Raw genomic sequence first — 18,914 nt, forward strand, 5'->3', positions numbered from 1 at the left:
CTCCCATTTAAGCCAATAGAATTGCAAATGCTTAGTAGATCTGGCTGTAAGCTTCTGAGCTGCTGGGAGAGTCATATGTTTTGCCTGTGATGAGTCTGAACTTCATTACTTCTGCAGCTAAGACTAAAGGCTTCTTTGGCAAGGACTGCACTGCCTTTGTTTCATGTTGTTTGGATGGGATCAGCTGGTAATAATCCAAACAGGCTAGGCTGAAAGGGGTGAGAGAGAGTGCCTTGCTTCTTATCGTGACTTGGATTGTTAGTCTCCAATCTTCACTGGCCTGTGGGTAACAATACTGAGCAGGTAACATCAGACTTTGTTCTCTCTCAGTCTGGAAGAACATGTACCTATAAAAAGCAAAATACCCCATGGCCAAAGGATCTTGTGGCCTGGGATCAATGCACTAGAGATCACTGATGTGGATCAGTTAGTCTCACAATTAGCCACTAGGGATGATGGTTTAATGGCAAAATTTGTGGAAGACTGTCTAAAATTTGAGGTTCCTAACCCATATAGCAGCTAGCCCCAAGGCTCCTTCAGTACTGCCCCAAAGTGACCAGATCTTAATAACTTCCCTGTCTGGACAACGGGCACATGGTATGATTAGCACAATCAATTGTTCAGTGGTTAAAGCATCAGCACTCATCTCAGGAAGCCTCAGTTCAAATGCTGTTTGAGGTCAGCTCCCAAGTGCCAGTCAATCATGTGGTTTCAGCTGAGTCCTCAGCAGACATCTGTCCAATGTATAAAACAGCTATACATTTTGGCACAATTGAGCACGACTGGCAAGCTCATGGGAGGCATAGAACAGAAATAGCAGGGAAAGCTGCAGGTCAGAGCTGTAGGGGGTCCCACAACAGGAACAGCAATGGGCTGCTACAGGTCAGGGTGGAAATGGGTTGCCAGAGGGAGTTGGAAAGGTTCAGAGTGATTCCCCACCCTGCCACTCCTCCCAGTGTGATAGATGCAGAATGACCTACGGTATGCATGCAGTACGTGATTTACATGAGCATCACTAGAACATAAGGAACTTCATCTCAGCTAATCAATCATTTACAAACCAGATCCCTGGAATGTGCTGGGATCGAGTAGATCCTTTATCCCCATGAATGCAGCAGCGCAGAAGGATTCGTGACCACTTGCTCACTTCAGTGCCAGCAAAACACCCCTCTTTAAAATAGAGCTGGATGCAAAATTGATTCTCGCACAGTGTGAATACGCTTAGCTTGCTGGGGGTGGTGGGGTGCACACACGTGTGTGTGTAAGAAGGCCAGCAGGTGGCAAAGACTCCAGGATTTGCTAAAGAAGATGCTCAATTTTCTCGGCAACTACAACACAAATTGCATTTCCCCTGCTGAGGTGTTCGAGAACTTGGTTCCAGAGAACAGCCTGCCCAAACCTAGCGTGGCTAGTTTGATCTCCAGCCACCTTTGACTTCCCAGACAACAGGGTCCCCATTTGCACCTGGGGAGCAGCCTTGGGGACAGGATCATAGCAAGGCTTGAACTCATCCCTCAAGTACCCTTGCAAGGTGCTTTAACTGAGCTCTGCTTTTTAGCCACTTGCTACAAACACCCATCAGGAAACAGTGCAGCAAAATGCTCTGCAAGTGTGCGGCACGGCTTCAACTTGTGCTCTGTGCTGACACCAGCTGTTCACCGCAGTCCTTACTGTCCTGCAGGCCAGCCCATAGCACCCCCAGCTTGTAACAAAAAAAACGAATCAGAAAAGGCCCCTTTGGGTGAAACTCCAGCCTCTTAGAAACTGGGAAGGGGACCTCCACCTCACCATTCCTCTTTTGGCCAGATTTCCTGAGTTGCTCAATGTAGTCTTTAATCCAAAGTTCTGGCTCACTTCTGTGCAAAACCCATATATCAAATGAACACGCAATTTACTGGAAGCTAAGCACTGTGGAGCTGCTATTCTGGCTCCAAAGGGATCAAGGTTGGTCAGATGCTATAAAAATCAGCCCTTGCACAGCAAAAGGAAGTCAAGATACTAAAAAGGTTCCAGGCTAAAAGGCAAGACGGGTCAATTCTGTTCCCACTGAGATAGTCTCCAACAACTATGAACATATTGGTTTTAAATGAGGTTTCCCCCTGTTCTGTGTTAACGAGTCCCTAAGCCAGTTACAAACAACTTATAATGGGTCAAGAGAGAAAAGTCTGAGGTTTGTGAGAGATGGGACTAAGTGAGAGACACGAAATGTTGATGACAGTCACTCCCCCAACAGTTCATATTTGTTACTTTGCTGACAATCCTAAATTGATGGATATGCACCGCAAATGGGCGTGAATTGAACCTCACAGGGTTTTGAATGGGAATGTTTAAGAAACTTGGCTGCGTATAAAAATGGCAAGTGTCATACGGACTCTGCCATTCAAAGACCCGGGAGAGAAAGCAGCATGAGAGAATTCAGGGGGAAAACCTCCCTTGGCTGCTAATATTGGGAGCAAGGAGCGGATCTGGGGTTTCAGTGCTTTTAATAGGCAGCCTTTCCTAGCTGGACCACAAGATGGAGCTGGGGGATTGGTTTGCTCCTGCATTGTGGCACACTGGGAAGGAGAGCGGTAGTTAGCAGCCAGGGAGAAGGCAAGGAAGAACTGCACCTTCTAGACTAAGTAAATTATAAACTAACAGCTAAACGGAGTTAGTCTGTCACGTATGGTGTCCCTAGCACAGCAGGGAAGACCAGTTCTGCTCCACTTCAGGTGGCATTACGCCTCAGCCCTGCAGCCAGTCCAGGGTACGTGACTGCCAGGTCTTTGCATCTCTCCCCAGCTTCTCCCACCGCTTGGACCGAGTCAAACCCATCACCAGGGACCCTGCTTTCCTCTGATTTAGGAAAAACACCCCAATTTTCATTTACTTTTTAAACTCCAAATCCACATTTTTCCATGATTAAAATGAAACACCACTATATCGATGTATTATATATAAAGAGATCTATCTAGCTATCTATTATCTCCTTGAGACGCCGCGTCCCCGGGCCGGTGTTGAGGGCAGCAAACAAACCCCGGGCCACCCTCAGGATGGACGGGGAAACTGAGGCACACAAGGCAGCGCCCCTCCCCCCGGGCTCCACCGCCCAACCGCGCTCTCGCAGGGCTCATCTAAGCCATGCCTACCTGGCCTCCCATTGGCTCCTGCTGTTTAGCCCCCTTCCACCGCGGCTGCCCGTTGGTTGCACCTCTCTCACGCCTTTTCGTCCTGCCTCCGCGTCCTTAGCCCCGTCCACCCTGGCTTCCCATTGGTTTCCGCGCAGCCTCCCGACTTCCTGCTTCCGCCGCAGCGGCCTTGTGGGATAGCGGCGGACTTTGCCGGGATCCAAGATGGCGGCGGCCGTGGTCGGAGTCTCCTTGAGGCGCCGCGTCCCCGGGCCGGTGCTGAGGGTGGCCGCGCTGCAGGTGGGGGGGGAAGCTGCGCCCGCCTGGCGTGTGACGGACCGCAGCGTGATCGCATCGTCGCTATCAGTCATAGTAGATGCTATATTATGATTAGATTATATGTATACACTATTATTATAGGATATGGTATTGTATATAATGACGCCGGGTTTGATACATAGCAATGTCCTGCATATAATATAGCGTAAGTGTAACATAATATAGTATAATACATATAATATATAGTGTAATATAAGTATCTATCTCATTATGTTATGTGCTGTGCATTGCTATATATTAACATTGCATGGTTATATAATATATATATATACACACACACACACACTTATGTGCAATGCAGTCATGTGTATGTACATATATAGGAGTGTAGTATGTAGTAATATTATATATGATGTATCATATAATATAATGTGCTATCAGTATGGTATAATGTGCTATTGATGTGATATAACATAATGCGCTATTAACGTGCTGTGATGATCCCTGGCAGAAGCCGTGCACCTGCTGTAGGAGAAGGCTGGGCTAGTCTGACAGGGATGGGGGATCCCTTCCTGCCCCCAGTGCAGGTGGGGCTGAGCCCAAGCAGACGGGCAGGACCCTCTGGGGTCGGCACAGCCCAGTCTCTATCCCCGGGCTGCAACCAGCACCTCTAGGGGAGGCTTAAATCCCCCCGACACTGGTAGCAGGAAGGTGGGTGAGTAGCAAAGTCTGGAAAACACCCCCTAGCAGAGCACAGGCGCTGTGGTGCCTAAATCATCCCTGACGAGGGTGCATCTGGCTTCTGCTTGACCCCCTTCGGTGATAGAGAGTGTAGTGTGCAGCTTCCCCAGGCGTCCATGCCACGGCCTCCTGGCTCTACCGGCGAAGGGGTTTGTCCCAGTCTTCAGCCTAAATGCACTTTGCTGCAGTGTCAAGCCATTGCTCCACATCCTCCTCTCTCTGGTGCTGAGTGCTGCTTTGGCAGCGCCGTCTCCAGGCCGGTTTGGTGCACGTGGAGCTGTGGGTGTGAGCCCACCGAGGAAAGTGCTCCATTAGTAGAGGGGGTTGCTCATTGTGCATCACCTGTGCTGTTCCCCCAGCATCAGCAGAAGACGGGGATGGGAGCGGGGGTTCATAACGAGTGCTGCAAAGGAGGGACACGGAGCAAAGCGTACCAGCTAGCGCCCACGGGCTGTCTGATGAATCCAGCAAGCCAGTGGATGCTGCCCAGAGACATGAGCAGAAGAGGGGTAGGAAGACAGCCCTACAGTTAGTGCGGTCATCCTGGCCAGGGCCTCCATCCTGGTCTGCCACATCCAGGCATGTACACACCATCTGTGTGTCAGACTGGTGCCGGCTGTGCACAGTCACTAGCCCCAGATCCAAGACAACTTTGGAGCCGCACCGAGTACGCAGCAACAAGCACACCTGCTGCGCAGCCCCCGAGAGCATCCAAGTACCCATCCAGCAGTACTCGGAGGTGGCTGCATCGCCTCCTTCCTGGGATGTGGATGGGGCCTGCGTCCTGGTGGTGGTGCTGCCAACCAGCTCTGAGAGGCTATTCTCTGATTTGGGTGCAGGTCTGCCGCGGGGCACAGACAGCAGCTGCTGCAGCTCCCGCTCCCCAGACAGAGCCACGGATCAAGAAATTTGCTATCTACAGATGGGATCCAGACAAGTATGAGGACAAGCCCCACATGCAGACCTATGAGATTGACTTGAATAAGTAAGTATGCACCTTGAAACTTGCACATACTTGGCACTTGCACTCAGCCAGAAGGCTGATCTGTGCAGGTTACATCCCCCCTCAGTTTTGGACCTGTGAAAAAGCATTTAAGCGTGTGGCTGTGGGCTTAAGTTAGACCTTCTCTAGCTGCTGTTTAGAAAACACTGTGACTAGTGCAGTATGATCGTGCCTCAATCGTGCTATAGTGCGATGTGGTTTTGCCAGCATAGATGAAACCAAATCTTTTATTTAGGCTTAACGACCCTTAGTACAGCCACCAAGTAGAGTTTCCTTAACTGGATGGTTACACTGGCCTTTCACGGTGCAAGCAGAATTGTCAGGGATGCAGATTCCAGCTCGGATGTCTCCCAGCACATTTAAAGTGCAGCTTTATCTCTCAGTGTCTGTAAGCTGGTGTCCCCAAGCTATGTTAGTGGCATGCATGTGCTCAAGAGTAGTGTGACACAGTAGTTATGTGTGCACTTAAATGGAGGTGCTACTAGGCTCATAGATTGAGAAGGCGATTCTGCAGAAATGATGGAAACTATATCAGTCCCTTCTACGACTGCATGCGTGCTTATGCTGCTTAATGATGCAATATGTAACTCTAGATATTGTGTAAATTCTTAGCTACTATTTGAGGTATGAGCAAGAGCATTTTTCCCCTCTGCAGTTAGCAAGAAGGGTACAGCCTTCCTCTGGGATATGGAAACCTTTGTACAGTTCCCCGTGCCTTTATTTTTTCATGGCTCGATCGCCACAGTGCTGTTTATGAAGGGAGTCACCTCAAGCTCATTTTGAAACTTCCGGCTAATGCAGAATGTAGCTTACTAAGCAGCAACTGATAGAGCAAAGTACGTTGCGCTGTGAAGTCAACAATATCTTCTAAGTTCTGGGTGGAGTTTCAGGTTTTGTTTTCTTATCTGTTACGTAAAACCTTGTCCAAGCTTCTCTATTCACATGTACAGTTCAAGCATGGTTGTGAATGAAGAGACAACCTTGCAGTGTCCTGGATTGACAGGGCTTGAGTGGTAAGGGAAATGTATGAGGCAAGGTTTTTTGTTTTGTTTTGTTTTTCCTGTGAGCTGTCTTATTGGACCAGCTGCATAGTTGGGGGAGAAGTTTGACCAGATTTTGGCAGCATGTGCCTGAAAAGGGCGCATCAAACTTTTCTCTGAGCTCTGCCAGTGGGCCAATAAAAATAAAGATCACAGAAGAAACCCTTGCTTCTAGTTTAAGAGGGAAAGAGTTTGTAGGCAGGTGTCTATGATGAAAAGTTCTCGCCCTGCAACTGTGTCAGATCTGCAAGGCAGAGTTGAGAAATTCATTCCCCCTTGCAGGGTGTCACTGAAGCATGGGGATAGTATGATTTTTATGATTAAATCAGGTGATGTGGGATTGGTTTAGATGGGCAAATTAATGTGCTTAGGATTTTTTATTTTTAGTAAATTTATTAGAAATGTTTTAATACAAATGTGGATTAAAAATTCAGTTCATGTAGCACTTTTGTTCATTTTGTTGCTAGAGAACACAGCATAGGTCCAGAGCTGAAAGGGTGTTGCAAACAAGGCAGTCAATCGCCGTTCATGGTAGATCTTCAGTAGGGACAGTGGGAGTTGGTGTGAACAAAAAGTTCAGCTTCCATAAATCTGGGATGGCTTCACAAATACGTGAAGGGATTGGAGAGGAAATAGTAGGGCTGAGAGAGAGAGGTGTTTTCAAAGACCTGTTTTCTATTATAGGTGTGGGCCTATGGTGCTTGATGCTCTGATCAAGATAAAAAATGAGATGGATGCCACCTTGACCTTCCGTAGGTCATGTAGGGAAGGTAAGGCATGCTCCTTTTTTCCCTCTATCTGCTGTGTTGAGGATGATTCAATGCACTGTGTTCTCACAAGATACTTGTCCAAACAAAGGTGACTGCCAAGAGCAAAAGTAAAACACAGCACACTTGACCTGTCTTTGATTCAAGTGCTAGATTCAGATCATTTGTTAATGGATCAAAATGGTCATATGATCCATGTTGTCTGGGCACGTCGGACAAATTGTGGCCCTTGAATTCATTTTGATTGATTGGAAAGGTTGGAGAAGTTGTCAGAAATTGACTGGACAAAATGATGGCATTAGGGAATATCAATGGTTGTGGTGATGGTAGGATTCACTTCTGGTATGTGCTAGTAACAGTCCCATTATGTGGGGTATCCTGAAGTATAAGGGTTTGCAGGGAGCTCTTACCGCTTCAAATCTGGAAAGATCAATTGTAAGAGACTTTCTGTAACAAGTAATTAATTGCGGAGGACTTGCAAATACTTACGTTCAGGTATTGCAGAGCATTTGATATATTTTTAAGGCCAGAAGGGACCATTGCAATCATCATCTAGTCTGTGGTCTACATTACACTGAAAAAAAAAATCAGAATGTCCATGAATTAATTCCCTCATCAAATGCAATAGCTGTAACTGAAATAGATGATTTTGAAAAAAGAAATGCTGTTTCAGTTTCTAGTGATGAAGGATTTACTGCAGCCTTTGGTAAACTGCTCAAATGGTTAGTTTTCTTGCTGTATTCTAGTATTATTACAACTTACTAAATGGAAGAGCTTCCTATTAAATTGCTTTTTGCCCTGCAGATACTTAAAAGGTCACCTGATCACACTATAACCTTACCTCTGATAAGGTAGATAATTGGAGTCCTTAAGACACACTTTCCAATCTTCTCTTCATTCTCATGGCTGCTCTTTGAACCATCTTTAATTTAGTATTACCTGCCTTGAATTGTGGATGCCAGAACTGGACACATTTTTCCAGTAGCAGTCACAGCAGAAGCATACACAGATAACAGAGCCTCTCTACTCTTACTTGATATTTCCTATCCATATAGCCAAGACTTGTATTGGCATTTTCAGCTCGTGTCTAAGGATATAGGCAGACATGGTTCTTTGAGTAAATGTTATTATCTTTTATTAGACCAACTAAACAGTTGGAAAATTGTTCTGAATACACTCTTTCAAGCTGAGGCTGTGTAATTTTTATATAACAGCTTCTGTATCTTCAGTTCCTCTATACATCCTCGTTTCACTTGCTTTTTTGAGCAATGACAGCCACTGTGCAGAAACTTCCCTGAGCTATTGATAGTGACTCCCAGGTCTTTCCTGAATAACAGCAACTTGACAGTGTACACGAGGAGTTTAGATCACTTGCTTCTAACATTTGTCAGCACTAAACTTACCAGCCACTGTGCCACAGAGGAAATGTTTAGCCCTCGGTTTCTTTGCTCTCTAATTATTAAGTGATGATGGTTCTGGTTGGCTGGGTAGCAGCTATTGGGGAGATTGAGTGATTTCTGTTTTATCTTCTGCTGGGATAATGGCAGCAACCATAGTCTTAGTGATGATATAATGGAAGCCAGTTGGGGGTGATGATTTAGGACAAAGAAAACTACTGCAAGTGAAGCACCTGATCTCCCTTCTCTCCCTCACAGGTATCTGTGGCTCGTGTGCTATGAACATCAGTGGTGGCAACACCTTGGCCTGTACTAAAAGAATCGACACCAACCTTGACAAAGTCACTAAAATCTACCCTCTGCCCCACATGTACGTGGTGAAGGATCTTGTTCCAGTGAGTTCTGCGTATGTTCTGATTTGTGTAATGAAAGCTGACTGTGTAGCAGTCTGATTTTTGTAGTGAGGGAGGATCATCCCAAAATTTATACGTCCTTGTACATAATGGTTTTCTAAGAACATCTGACAGTGATGTGTATTGAGATGGAGTAATGTGAGTAACTAATTCCCAATTCTTCTGGCTTCATAGCCAGTGGTTAACCTGTGGGTGTTAGAGAAGAAGTTGGTATACAAAATTGACATTTCTGCCTGACTCTTGTGACATAATGTTAGATCTCGCACAAGCACAAGCCACAATAAATAATGAATATGCCAATTCTTCTGTTTTTAAAAAAACACAGGACTTGAGCAACTTCTATGCACAGTACAAATCCATTGAGCCTTACCTGAAGAAGAAGGATGAATCCCAGCAGGGTAAAGAGCAGTACTTGCAGTCCATAGAAGATCGCCAGAAACTGGTTATTACTCCTTTTTTTCTTATATTCCTTTAATTCTTTCCAAATGAGAATTAGGTTAGCTATTTTAATAGATGGTGGTCATCCTCAAGTAAGACCAGTTCTTTTAGAGCAGCGGTTCCCAATCTGTGGTATGGGTACCACCGGTGATGTACAGATAACCTGTCAGTGGTACGTGTTAACAGATTTATTATAATTACTTTATATGATAAAAATTTGTTGGTGGTACTGAAGGTTGTATCCTTTTAAATTGGTGGTGTGCAGTCTGTCAGAGTTTAGTTCAGGTTGGAGTGTAAAATCATCTCCACACCTTTTGCTGGGATCTTGTTTTCAAAGAAACCTTATGCTGTGGGATCTTCTCCCTGGAAGATAGTACAATGTTCTTTTTTGGGGTTATCTGCCCTGGGATTTTGCATGATGTTAGGACGCAACCTTTAGGAGTCGTGTTCAATAATGCGATGTAAAAGGCAGCGTAGGTGAGGCACTCATGTCATTTGCCTATACTGAGGCTTCCCCCCTCACTTCCAAAGAAGCATGAGAGCACTTTCATTCATTATGTGAAAACAAGGCACTCCAGTTCCTATCTGACACAGGTTGGCAAAGTTACCACTATATTCCCCAACCTTGGGAACAGACAAGGTAAAACCATTGTGGTAGACTGCAGTTTGTCTCCACTAGAATTTTAAAGCAAGCTAGCAAAACATTTAAACTACACTTTTTTTGCAGTTAAAATAGCCGTGGTATTGACTTGCATTTAAACTTGTTCCTGACCATAAATCCCTTGAGCCCTTGCCTCTAACTTGGTTTCCAGGATGATGTCAGTCTTTTGGAAGCTAATCTTTTTTTCAAAACTAGAGGAGAGGGTTGGTATTTGAAGACCCATTCAAGTATTTATAGAGTGGCTTATGTTGCCAGCATATTTCTATGTGCATTTCCCTTGTGGCTACTTTTGCATATTTCTATGTGCATTTCCCCTGTATATTTACTTTTTCCCCTTCTTTCCCCTCTTTTGATGGATTTTGAAGTCAAAGTAAAATTCTGTATAGGAATATTTGCAACAGCCATTGCTGCGGACTGAATTCTTTAAGCAGTGAAAGACTTTGGTTCAAAATGTAAATACTCTTTTTTTTCAAGGTGAACTACCAAGACCTTACTAAAAACGTGTGAGAAGGAACAAGATCTAACTTTGTAAAAGAATAGCTGCAAAACTTTTTTACTGTGCATCTCAGTGTTTTTTTAAATGAAGCCATCATATGATTACTAATAATGTCAGTGATAGCATGAAAATACCATGACTCTTTTTTTTTTTTTTTTTTTTAGCAAAACCTAGAATTGTCCTGCTTTTGAGAACTTCCCATCCAGCGGTTTAAGACTGGATTTAAAACTGGAAAGGATACAACGGAACTAATTGTATGATGACCAAGTGGAACACACTTTTTTCAGCTGTGTGTTCAAAAAAAACTGTTAGCAGCTTTCTTTTCTAAACTGAAAACTTCATTTCCAGTGCTATGCCAGAATTTGATTCTCACTTCCAGTATTTGTGGTCTACTGTGTCTTCAAGATTTCTTATTTTGCATTATGCAAAATAAATACAAATTAAAAGTCACTAGACCTAACTTTATGCAGAAGCACAAAGGAAACCTATTTTCTTCTAATCAGTCATTTCTAACTAATTGCTGGTAATTGATAAAAATTATGGAGCAAGAAGTTTTAACTTCAGCTTGATCTGTATACTGTTTAAGTCACCTTCTGGAAACTAAAGATTCAATTATTTGAAAAAATATAGTTTCAGGTGTCTTGTATCCTTGTAAAAACCCATCTCTTCCTGCAGACTGATCTTTGACAATTTTTGCCTGATTATTGTAGTTCAGAACCCTTAGATGTGCAATCCACTACAAGTGGGTTTATTCCTTTCAGAGGAAACCTGGGTTTAATGAAGTCTTGAAGCAATACTCAGAAATGTAGTTTAAATAAAGTGGGGCAGCATCCTTTCACTTAGGGTCTGGGGAACACTATTTTAAGTAACAGTAATTTTTTTTCCTCTTGTCTTTCCTATCGGAGAATGTTATCTGACTTCTGTTTCTTGAGAGCTCCACTGTGCAATAATGGAGTGTGGAGTTTCTATATAGTTGTACCTTCTAGTGGTGCATATTGTCCTAGAAGCCAAAAACCTTGCTGGACAGTACTTCCCCTTCTCTTCCCAAGTCCCTGGTTAAGAGACCCCAAGTACTGTGATCAGCATGGAGATAACTGAATCGTACCTGTTCATACAGCTTGCCAAACTTGTGATGCTCCAGAAAATCGTTAAAAGATCTGACTTAAGTGCTTTTGTACAAAAGCACTCCTATATTGTGGGTGGCAAGGGAGGGCAGGGCTGGTATGATTCCTTTGCGTTTGCACACTCTTCCTTAACTGCTTGTGGGATTCATCCTATCGCATGCTAAAGTATCAGTACTTCTATTCTCTGCTGGCAGCCACCACTAATTCCTTTTCCTTGGTAACATTGCCTGGAGCTGTGGTTCAAATTCTGCACCCTTTCCTTTCCTTGAAAGCTTATTGGAGCCTACCAGAGACTAGCTGCTTGAGGGGAAATGAACGTGGCTTTCTCTTGCACGTCCCCTTCTCCACTAGCGTAATTGTTTCCACTCTCAGCAACAAATCTGTCTTCAGTGCTGGAAATGGAGGATCCTAGTGTCCTGCTTCAGAGGACCAGCTGACAAGAACTGTCCTTTGCAAGCACGTGAGAACTTGCACATGAGTTGAGGAAGGCAAATCACCTGTCAGAACAGTTGGTTCCTAGGTGGTCTTGCACTGCTGACTGTCTCCTCCTCCCCTTCCCTGCAGGATGGGCTGTATGAGTGCATTCTGTGCGCCTGCTGCAGTACCAGCTGTCCCAGTTACTGGTGGAACGGAGACAAATACCTGGGCCCTGCAGTACTGATGCAGGTAAGAGGTGCTGATTGTTTAGTGATGGGCAGAGAGCGAGCTTGATGGGTAGGACTGTTTTTTCTGGCTCTTCCTCCTTTCTGCAAAGGTAGTAGAAATGCCTAGCTTGCCTCCTCTTTAATCCCTTTGACAGGGGACATGTTTACCACAACAAAGGGATCTTAGCATGTGGCATCAGATATGTTAAAGAATAATTGTGAGAGCTCCCTGTGAAAGTGCTCCTCATTTCAGTCCTGCTTTGTTCACCACTTGTGATTTGGTTATCCACTCCTTGATTCGGGTCTGTTCTGCCTCCTGCCTCCTTGGGTTGTGCTGACAGCACCAAGGATCCTGGGGTGTTCTCCCCACCAAGCACTAGTCAGGCCCAGGACTGCTTCGCTTCTGAGATGACAGATGGGTGCATTTGGTTCAGTGCCACCTTCACCTGATAACTTATATTAAACTGTATTTAATGTAGACAGATGGGTACTATAAAAGGCCCTGAAATACTACTTGGGTGTCAAATCCTGAGATAAGCTGACACAAATTCAAACAGGTCTTCTGGATTATAACCACATTTACTTTGGCTAGTCTTTACTGTCCTATAGAAGGTCTTGTTCCTGGCCTGTCCCTTTTCAACCCCCCAAAAGTGTCCTGACACCACAGTATGACTAGCTCTAAGACAGCCCTTGTTAGGAAACCTGGAGTGAGAGACTGAGCCCTCTTGTATTCCAGTGTCGGGACAGAAACAATTCTAGTAGCGATGGGCATCTCTCTCACTTTTTCTCCTTGCAGTTCCTTGCCTAAAGTGTAAGTGCATCTCACTGAGCTATGATGAAAACCAGATTTTAAAGTGTCTTGAAATGGCCCAATTTTCAAGCATTAAGTGGCTTTTAGTACATCCTGTCCATCATGCTACATTACAGAGCATATTCCACAAATGGAGAGAGCAAATTCATCACTGTTCAAGTGATGACAGGTCATATTAAGTATTGCAGTGTCTCCAAGTGTGTGTGTGATTTATATAATTGCGTTTAGTCACAAATCACATCCTTGATTCTCCTGCCTTCTAAAGAGAACAGCAAATGATCTGAACAATACTGCATGCTAATGGCAATGGGTTAGATTCTGTACTGAAAGCCCTAAATTAAATCCTGCTTTTGATATGGGACTCTAATTACTTTGGACATAGGAAAGGCAGTGTACAGTAACGATGCTCTGGGTTTCAGGCATATCGGTGGATGATTGATTCCAGAGACGACTACAGAGAAGAGCGGCTGGCACAGCTTCAGAACCCATTTTCCCTCTACCGCTGCCATACGATCATGAACTGCACAAAGGCCTGCCCCAAGGTGCGTTCCCCCCCAACCCTTGCTAGGGCAACTAGAAAGCATGTGCAGACCATGTGAGCTGTGGGGTGAGGAGGAAGAAGTACCTCTGGGTTTTTAGGCAATTAGAGTGAGCACAGTCCCTTCTGACTTTGCCCTGGCCTCTGAAGTGCACTGAGCACTCAGCAGCTATGCTTGTTTGGAGATCAGCAGTGCCTGCCACATGACAGACAGCACACAGAAGCCCGTTGTTTGTGCTAAAGATTAACGACTTCTTTCCTTACGAATGAGGATCATGGGTGAGTTGTTTGGGGTCCTGTTGTAGAGGCTTCCAAACTGAGGTCTGTGGCCCATTGACTGGTATAGGAGCCAGAGAGTCTCTTGGTCAGCGTGACTGTGGAAATCCGGGGGGGGCGGGATTTTTTTCCCTCCCCCTAAACCACCCCTAACAAAGGAGCTAATTAATCCTCCCTCTGACCCCAAAAGGGGGTGTGTATTAGCCTTAGGAAGGCTGCCTACACACCCTTTTATCCCAGCAGAAATAGTCTCTATCTGGGAGACAGGGCTGTAGTGCATTTGCACAATGGGGGTAGGGATAGCCAGTTTCAGAAAGCTCTGAATCAAGGTTTTTAAAAGACCAAGCAATATCTTTTACCTGCACAACAAAGTAACTATGCATATTGCTGAAGCACTTGACAGTACATGTGAGAGAAGAGACTAGGGAGTTGGCTGCACTTGGTAAACGGTGCGCTGGGATCCTCTTACAAGTGTCGCTGTTGTTTCATTTTGTTAATATCCAACTGGATAAGACATTGAGTGGAATTTTCCATATTTAACTCTGCATAAAGTCTCCGTGCTGCAGTGACCCAGCTGGCTTGTATGGCAGACATTACAGCCAAGCAGCTTTGCTGGGCCTGCAAGCATCAGCATTCTCTTAACTGGACCTGGCTTACACCTGGAAGGGCATGAAATTCCCTCCTGGCTTTTGCAAATAGCAAAAGCTACTTATAAGCAGCTGCTGTACAACTGAAAGCCCCTTGCCCAGGTTGAGTGAAGCAGGTGCCTGAACTGATAGCTCATGACTCTTGGAAAACAAGATGCTTGGGGGTCGCTGTCCTGCTCTGCGTGTCTCCTTCACTAAAACTGAATGCAGCTGTAAATATTACGTGATTCAGAATTGCATTTATGAAGGCTTTACTGGAGTATAAGTGTTTGCATACATAGGGAGGCAGGTCTTCAGGTGTTGTAAATTGATGTGCTGCTTCAGCTAGTATAAACAGCTGTGGTTTCATCGACTTCCATACAACTAGCTTACAATATATATAAACAGCATGAATGTCATAATGAAATAATGCATCAAGGCTTTGCCTTCATAATGGATGCATGTGATGTTAGCTAATAACTACTGTGTTTCAACCAATACACTCTTATTGTTCGGGCTCCCTTAGAATCACAGAAAATGAGGGTGGGAAGGGACCTCAGGAGGTCACGTCTACCCTGCTCAAAGCGGGACCAGCCCCAACTGCATCATCCCAGCCAAAGCTTTGTCTAGCCAGGTCTTAAAAACCTCCAAGGATGGAGACTCTACCAACTGTCTAAATAACTCTTGATCATCTCTGAAGGCTGCACATGAGCTGTCTGACACAATAATTTCCCATTGCAGTCTCTCTCACGGACCTGCTTCTCTCATCCCAAAAAAAAAAGCAGACTGCTTGTTATTTCCCCCTCATTTTGAGGTCAAGCATTCACTCAGGCCTGAGTGAGCAAATTAGGCATATCTGCAGAAGGACCCATAGCAGCAGGGGTGTGGTGGCTGTAAAACCCAACAGAAACCTCTTTTGGAGAAGCAGAATGAATTCTATGCTAGAAGTGTTGTATGGTGGTCTGGCTGCTTTGCCTTTAGAGCCCCACTCCTTGATATTTTTTTTTTTCTCCTGGCATTAAGTAGAACGCAAGACTTTACATCTGGACAGCTGTGAAATCTGGACACAGCCATCTTGTTAAACTGTTCCATGCTTCTCAGTGCCCCGATGGGGATTGAGTACAGTTATGTGCTCAGTTGACTAAAGGCTTTCTCTCCAAGCAAGTAGGTGTTCTCATCAGTTGCTTCAGTGGCTGCTTAAGATGGGTCTTGCTCTATTTTAGCCAAATGGCAAGAGTTGGTGCCAACAGATCTCAGACCAGGACCAGGGCCTTATTGGGGATCAGCATTTCAAACCCCACCGCTGAATGGAGTGGTGCTGGAAATATGTCTGTTCCCACGCAGGCTAACACAGCCCTCTCTGACCCCAGCTTGGCTTCTCTCCCCCACGTGACCCAACCCTCCACCTCGAAAGTTGCAAATTCAGTGCACCCCAAGCTTCATCTTCTCACATTCTGGCAGCATCCAATCCTCTGCCAGCCAGTCTTGTCCATAACTCAGCTGTTCCTCTGTATATACACCATTATTTTAAATATTGGAAGTGGGGCTCTATGCTGGGCTCACAGGTGGGCACCCACTTTCTTTCCAAATGGGCAGCAAATGTTGCAGCAAACACTGCCAGCTGACCTCATAGGGACCCCCTGTAACCAGTAGCTTGCTGCACCTGCCCTGGCCCTGCTCAGTATGAGGATATAAAGGCTGTGGTAATTTAATTTTCACTGGCAACTCACTGATCTCTCTCTCTCTCTCTCTCTCCCTCGTAGGGTTTGAACCCTGGAAAAGCAATTGCTGAGATCAAGAAAATGATGTAAACTTAAAAATAGAAGGCAGCAAGTGCACTATGCCATTGCCCAGTCAGGGCTCTGACACGCACATACCATACCGAAGTGTAATTTGTATCTGAAATCAGAGGACACGGTTCCCACAGGGCTTGTTTTTTTCACTGCTGTGCATGTACAATAAATGTTATTAAGAACAAGCCACTGGTGCCTGCTTTCATTAACAGAACTGAACTAACTTTCCCTTCTTCCCTTCTGTCTCTTGGCTGAACAGGTAAATTCCAACTGGAATCTGAAGCCAGTTGTTTTTGGTGTGTGCAGCTTACAGAAGCACTAGAGTTAGACTTTGCTCCCACATTTTGCCCACCCGGTGCCAGAAGCTGTCGGTTCTAGCCTGACACCAAAGCAGAAATAGTTCAAAGATGCAATTAATCTAATAACATTCATTTTGGTAATAAAACCACTGCTTGGGTTAAAGGCGAGGTGCAGATCTTCAGGGAGGGGGTGTGTGTGTGTGAACAGAAATGAAGTATGTGAAGATTCACCAGCCTAGAGACTTCTTAGGTCCGGGGGAAGACTCTTCACTGATTTCAGTAACTAGGTTAAACCTGGGGTGCCCGATGCAAGCACAGGAAAGGAGTGGAAGCACAGGAAGTAAACACCATTTCCCTTTAAACATGCACGCGGCGTGCTTGTTTAAACATGTTGCAGCACATTGCCAAAGAAAAGAGGCAGCAGGGAGGGGACTTTTAACACATCACTGCCCATATATGAAACAGTCATTTCTTGTTAAATCTCTGAAGTATGTACGCTATAATATGAATTACCTGTTTCCTCCAGTCTAGTCCAAGCTGATTTTGTGCCCCAACAGGCTTACTGAAATATAGTGCCATCAACATAGGGTGCCGGGATGTCATTCAGACCGGTGCAGGAAGAGGTTTGCTTGCTGCTGTTCTGCTAAGAGGGACATCTTGAATACGCTGGATTCAGCCCCATTTGGGTGGTGTAGCCTATAATCCTCAGTTTGTTCAACCTCACTGCAGACCATACTTTAAAAGATGAACAGATAACAGTAAAATATATATATATGTTGACTTCCTGAATTCAAGCAGGTGATTGTGAAATGGCAGCAATGGTGAAATAAAGATAACTGAAAGAACCAACTGCAGGGTTTCTGTTTTGCTGTGCGGTGGATTGGACCTATAATGCAGTTAAATGTCATAGGAGGCAAGGACTTCGAATTTGCTGTGCATCCAGCTCAGCATGGCCCATGAGAGATTGCACAAGGATTTATTGCTCTCCTGGAACGCACTGAGCCCCAGAAGCATTCTGGGAACCAACAGAGGTGCAAAGAGCCTGTTCTGCCAAAGCTCCTTATATAGATCTAAATTTTAATAGCAAATGACATCCAGCTGTGATGCAAATGACCAAGCAGTATAGGTAAGACAGCTCAAGCGCCATAATTGTACTGGTATTTGGAAGGAAGTAATCTTAAACTCTCTAAGCCCTAAAGCCGTGCTTCTCAACCTGGGTGCCATCGCTTGAAGGATGGCACATGATGTTGCATAGATTTCATAGACATTAGGGCTGGAAGGGACCTCAGATGATCATAAAGTCCAGCCCCCCTGCCTAAAGGGCAGGAAGTCAGCTGGGGTCATAGGATCCCAGCAAGATAAAAAGATGTTAGTTTAGCACAGTTAAGCTGACAAACACAGTTCACCAGATAAACCCAGAAACTTCAAATAGAGATTCATAGGTGGGCTCTGAGTTATTTGCAACAGAAAAACTGCTGTATTATTTATTTTCTGTATTCAAAGAGTGAAAACAGCTGGCATTTTCCCAAGGGGCCGGAAAAGATCTCGCGGCACCCCAGGGCGCAGCAGCCCCCCGACTTGGGCATCTCTGCCTCACACCAACAAGGTGCCTTGAGATCCTTTCAGGGAGGCCGTGCACCACGAGGTGTTGAAACACGATTAACTCGGCTAACCTAGAGATTTCAACAGCAATCCACCGTGTCCAAATCACACCGACCTGCTGGAGTTTTTCCAGGTCCTCGGTGGCAATTGCTTTGCTGTTTTCCTACCGTCAAAAATAGAGCGCAAAGCAAGAGCCACCACTTTCTGAGGGGACCTCGAGTGTGGAAAAGGCAGCGAACAGCAGTGCTGCTCAATCAAAGCCTTTCAAGGGTGATGCTGGGGGTCACCCAGGGTTTGCACTGCTAGGATTCACAAGACAGGCCCAAGGTTTTTCCCCTGCGCAGCTGCACGGTATCAGAGAAAATTGGGGTTGGAAGGGTGCTCAGGAAGCAGGACCAGCCCTAGCTACGTTATCCCAGCCAAGCCTTTTTTGTTCTTGTCTTTCATGGAAAATGTTTCACATCCCAAATCGCATCAGCTAAATCAATTCCAAATCCCCGTGAATCATTCGCAGGCGGCTCTGCCAGCATCCTCTGCCTCCCAGCCAAGGCTTTGTTGAGCCAGGCTTCAAAACCTCCAAGGATGGAGAGTCCACCGCCTCTCCGGGGAGCCTGTCCCGGCGCTTCACCACCCTCCTAGGGAGAGTTTCTCCTAACATCCAACCTCAACCTCCCTTCTTGCAACTGGAGCCCATGGGGCTTGCAGACAGGATTTGCAAGGCAGTAGGGGGAACGGAAATCAAAAAGCAACCCCGACGCTTTGCTGTCCGTGCAGGGCAGAGGGGGGGTAGGCGCCTGCTCCTAGAGATGCTCCGGCCCCTGCAGGGCGCTGCCCGGGCGGGCGGGGAAGGGGGGAGGGA

At 45.5% G+C, this 18,914-nt stretch overlaps 1 protein-coding gene across 2 annotated transcripts; it reads left to right on the plus strand.

Moving 5' to 3' along the window:
- The first annotated feature begins 3,305 nt into the window (after positions 1–3,305).
- Positions 3,306–17,302, plus strand: SDHB (succinate dehydrogenase complex iron sulfur subunit B). 2 transcript variants are annotated; one of them, XM_019511940.1, is made up of 8 exons: positions 3,306–3,407; positions 4,967–5,112; positions 6,855–6,940; positions 8,593–8,729; positions 9,073–9,189; positions 12,031–12,132; positions 13,341–13,516; positions 16,125–17,302. In XM_019511940.1, the coding sequence occupies exons 1-8, from the start codon at positions 3,333–3,335 to the stop codon at positions 16,129–16,131; spliced, it is 846 nt and encodes a 281-aa protein (XP_019367485.1). In that variant the 5' UTR covers positions 3,306–3,332; the 3' UTR covers positions 16,132–17,302. The 2 variants fall into 2 exon arrangements, with proteins under 2 accessions (XP_019367485.1, XP_019367486.1); XM_019511941.1 differs by having other exon boundaries at positions 3,307–3,407; positions 13,341–13,463; positions 16,125–16,339.
- Positions 17,303–18,914: the final 1,612 nt, after the last annotated feature.

This window comes from Gavialis gangeticus, unplaced genomic scaffold, assembly GCF_001723915.1.
Source record: "Gavialis gangeticus isolate Ggan-Ray unplaced genomic scaffold, GavGan_comp1, whole genome shotgun sequence".
Lineage (NCBI taxonomy): Eukaryota > Metazoa > Chordata > Crocodylia > Gavialidae > Gavialis > Gavialis gangeticus.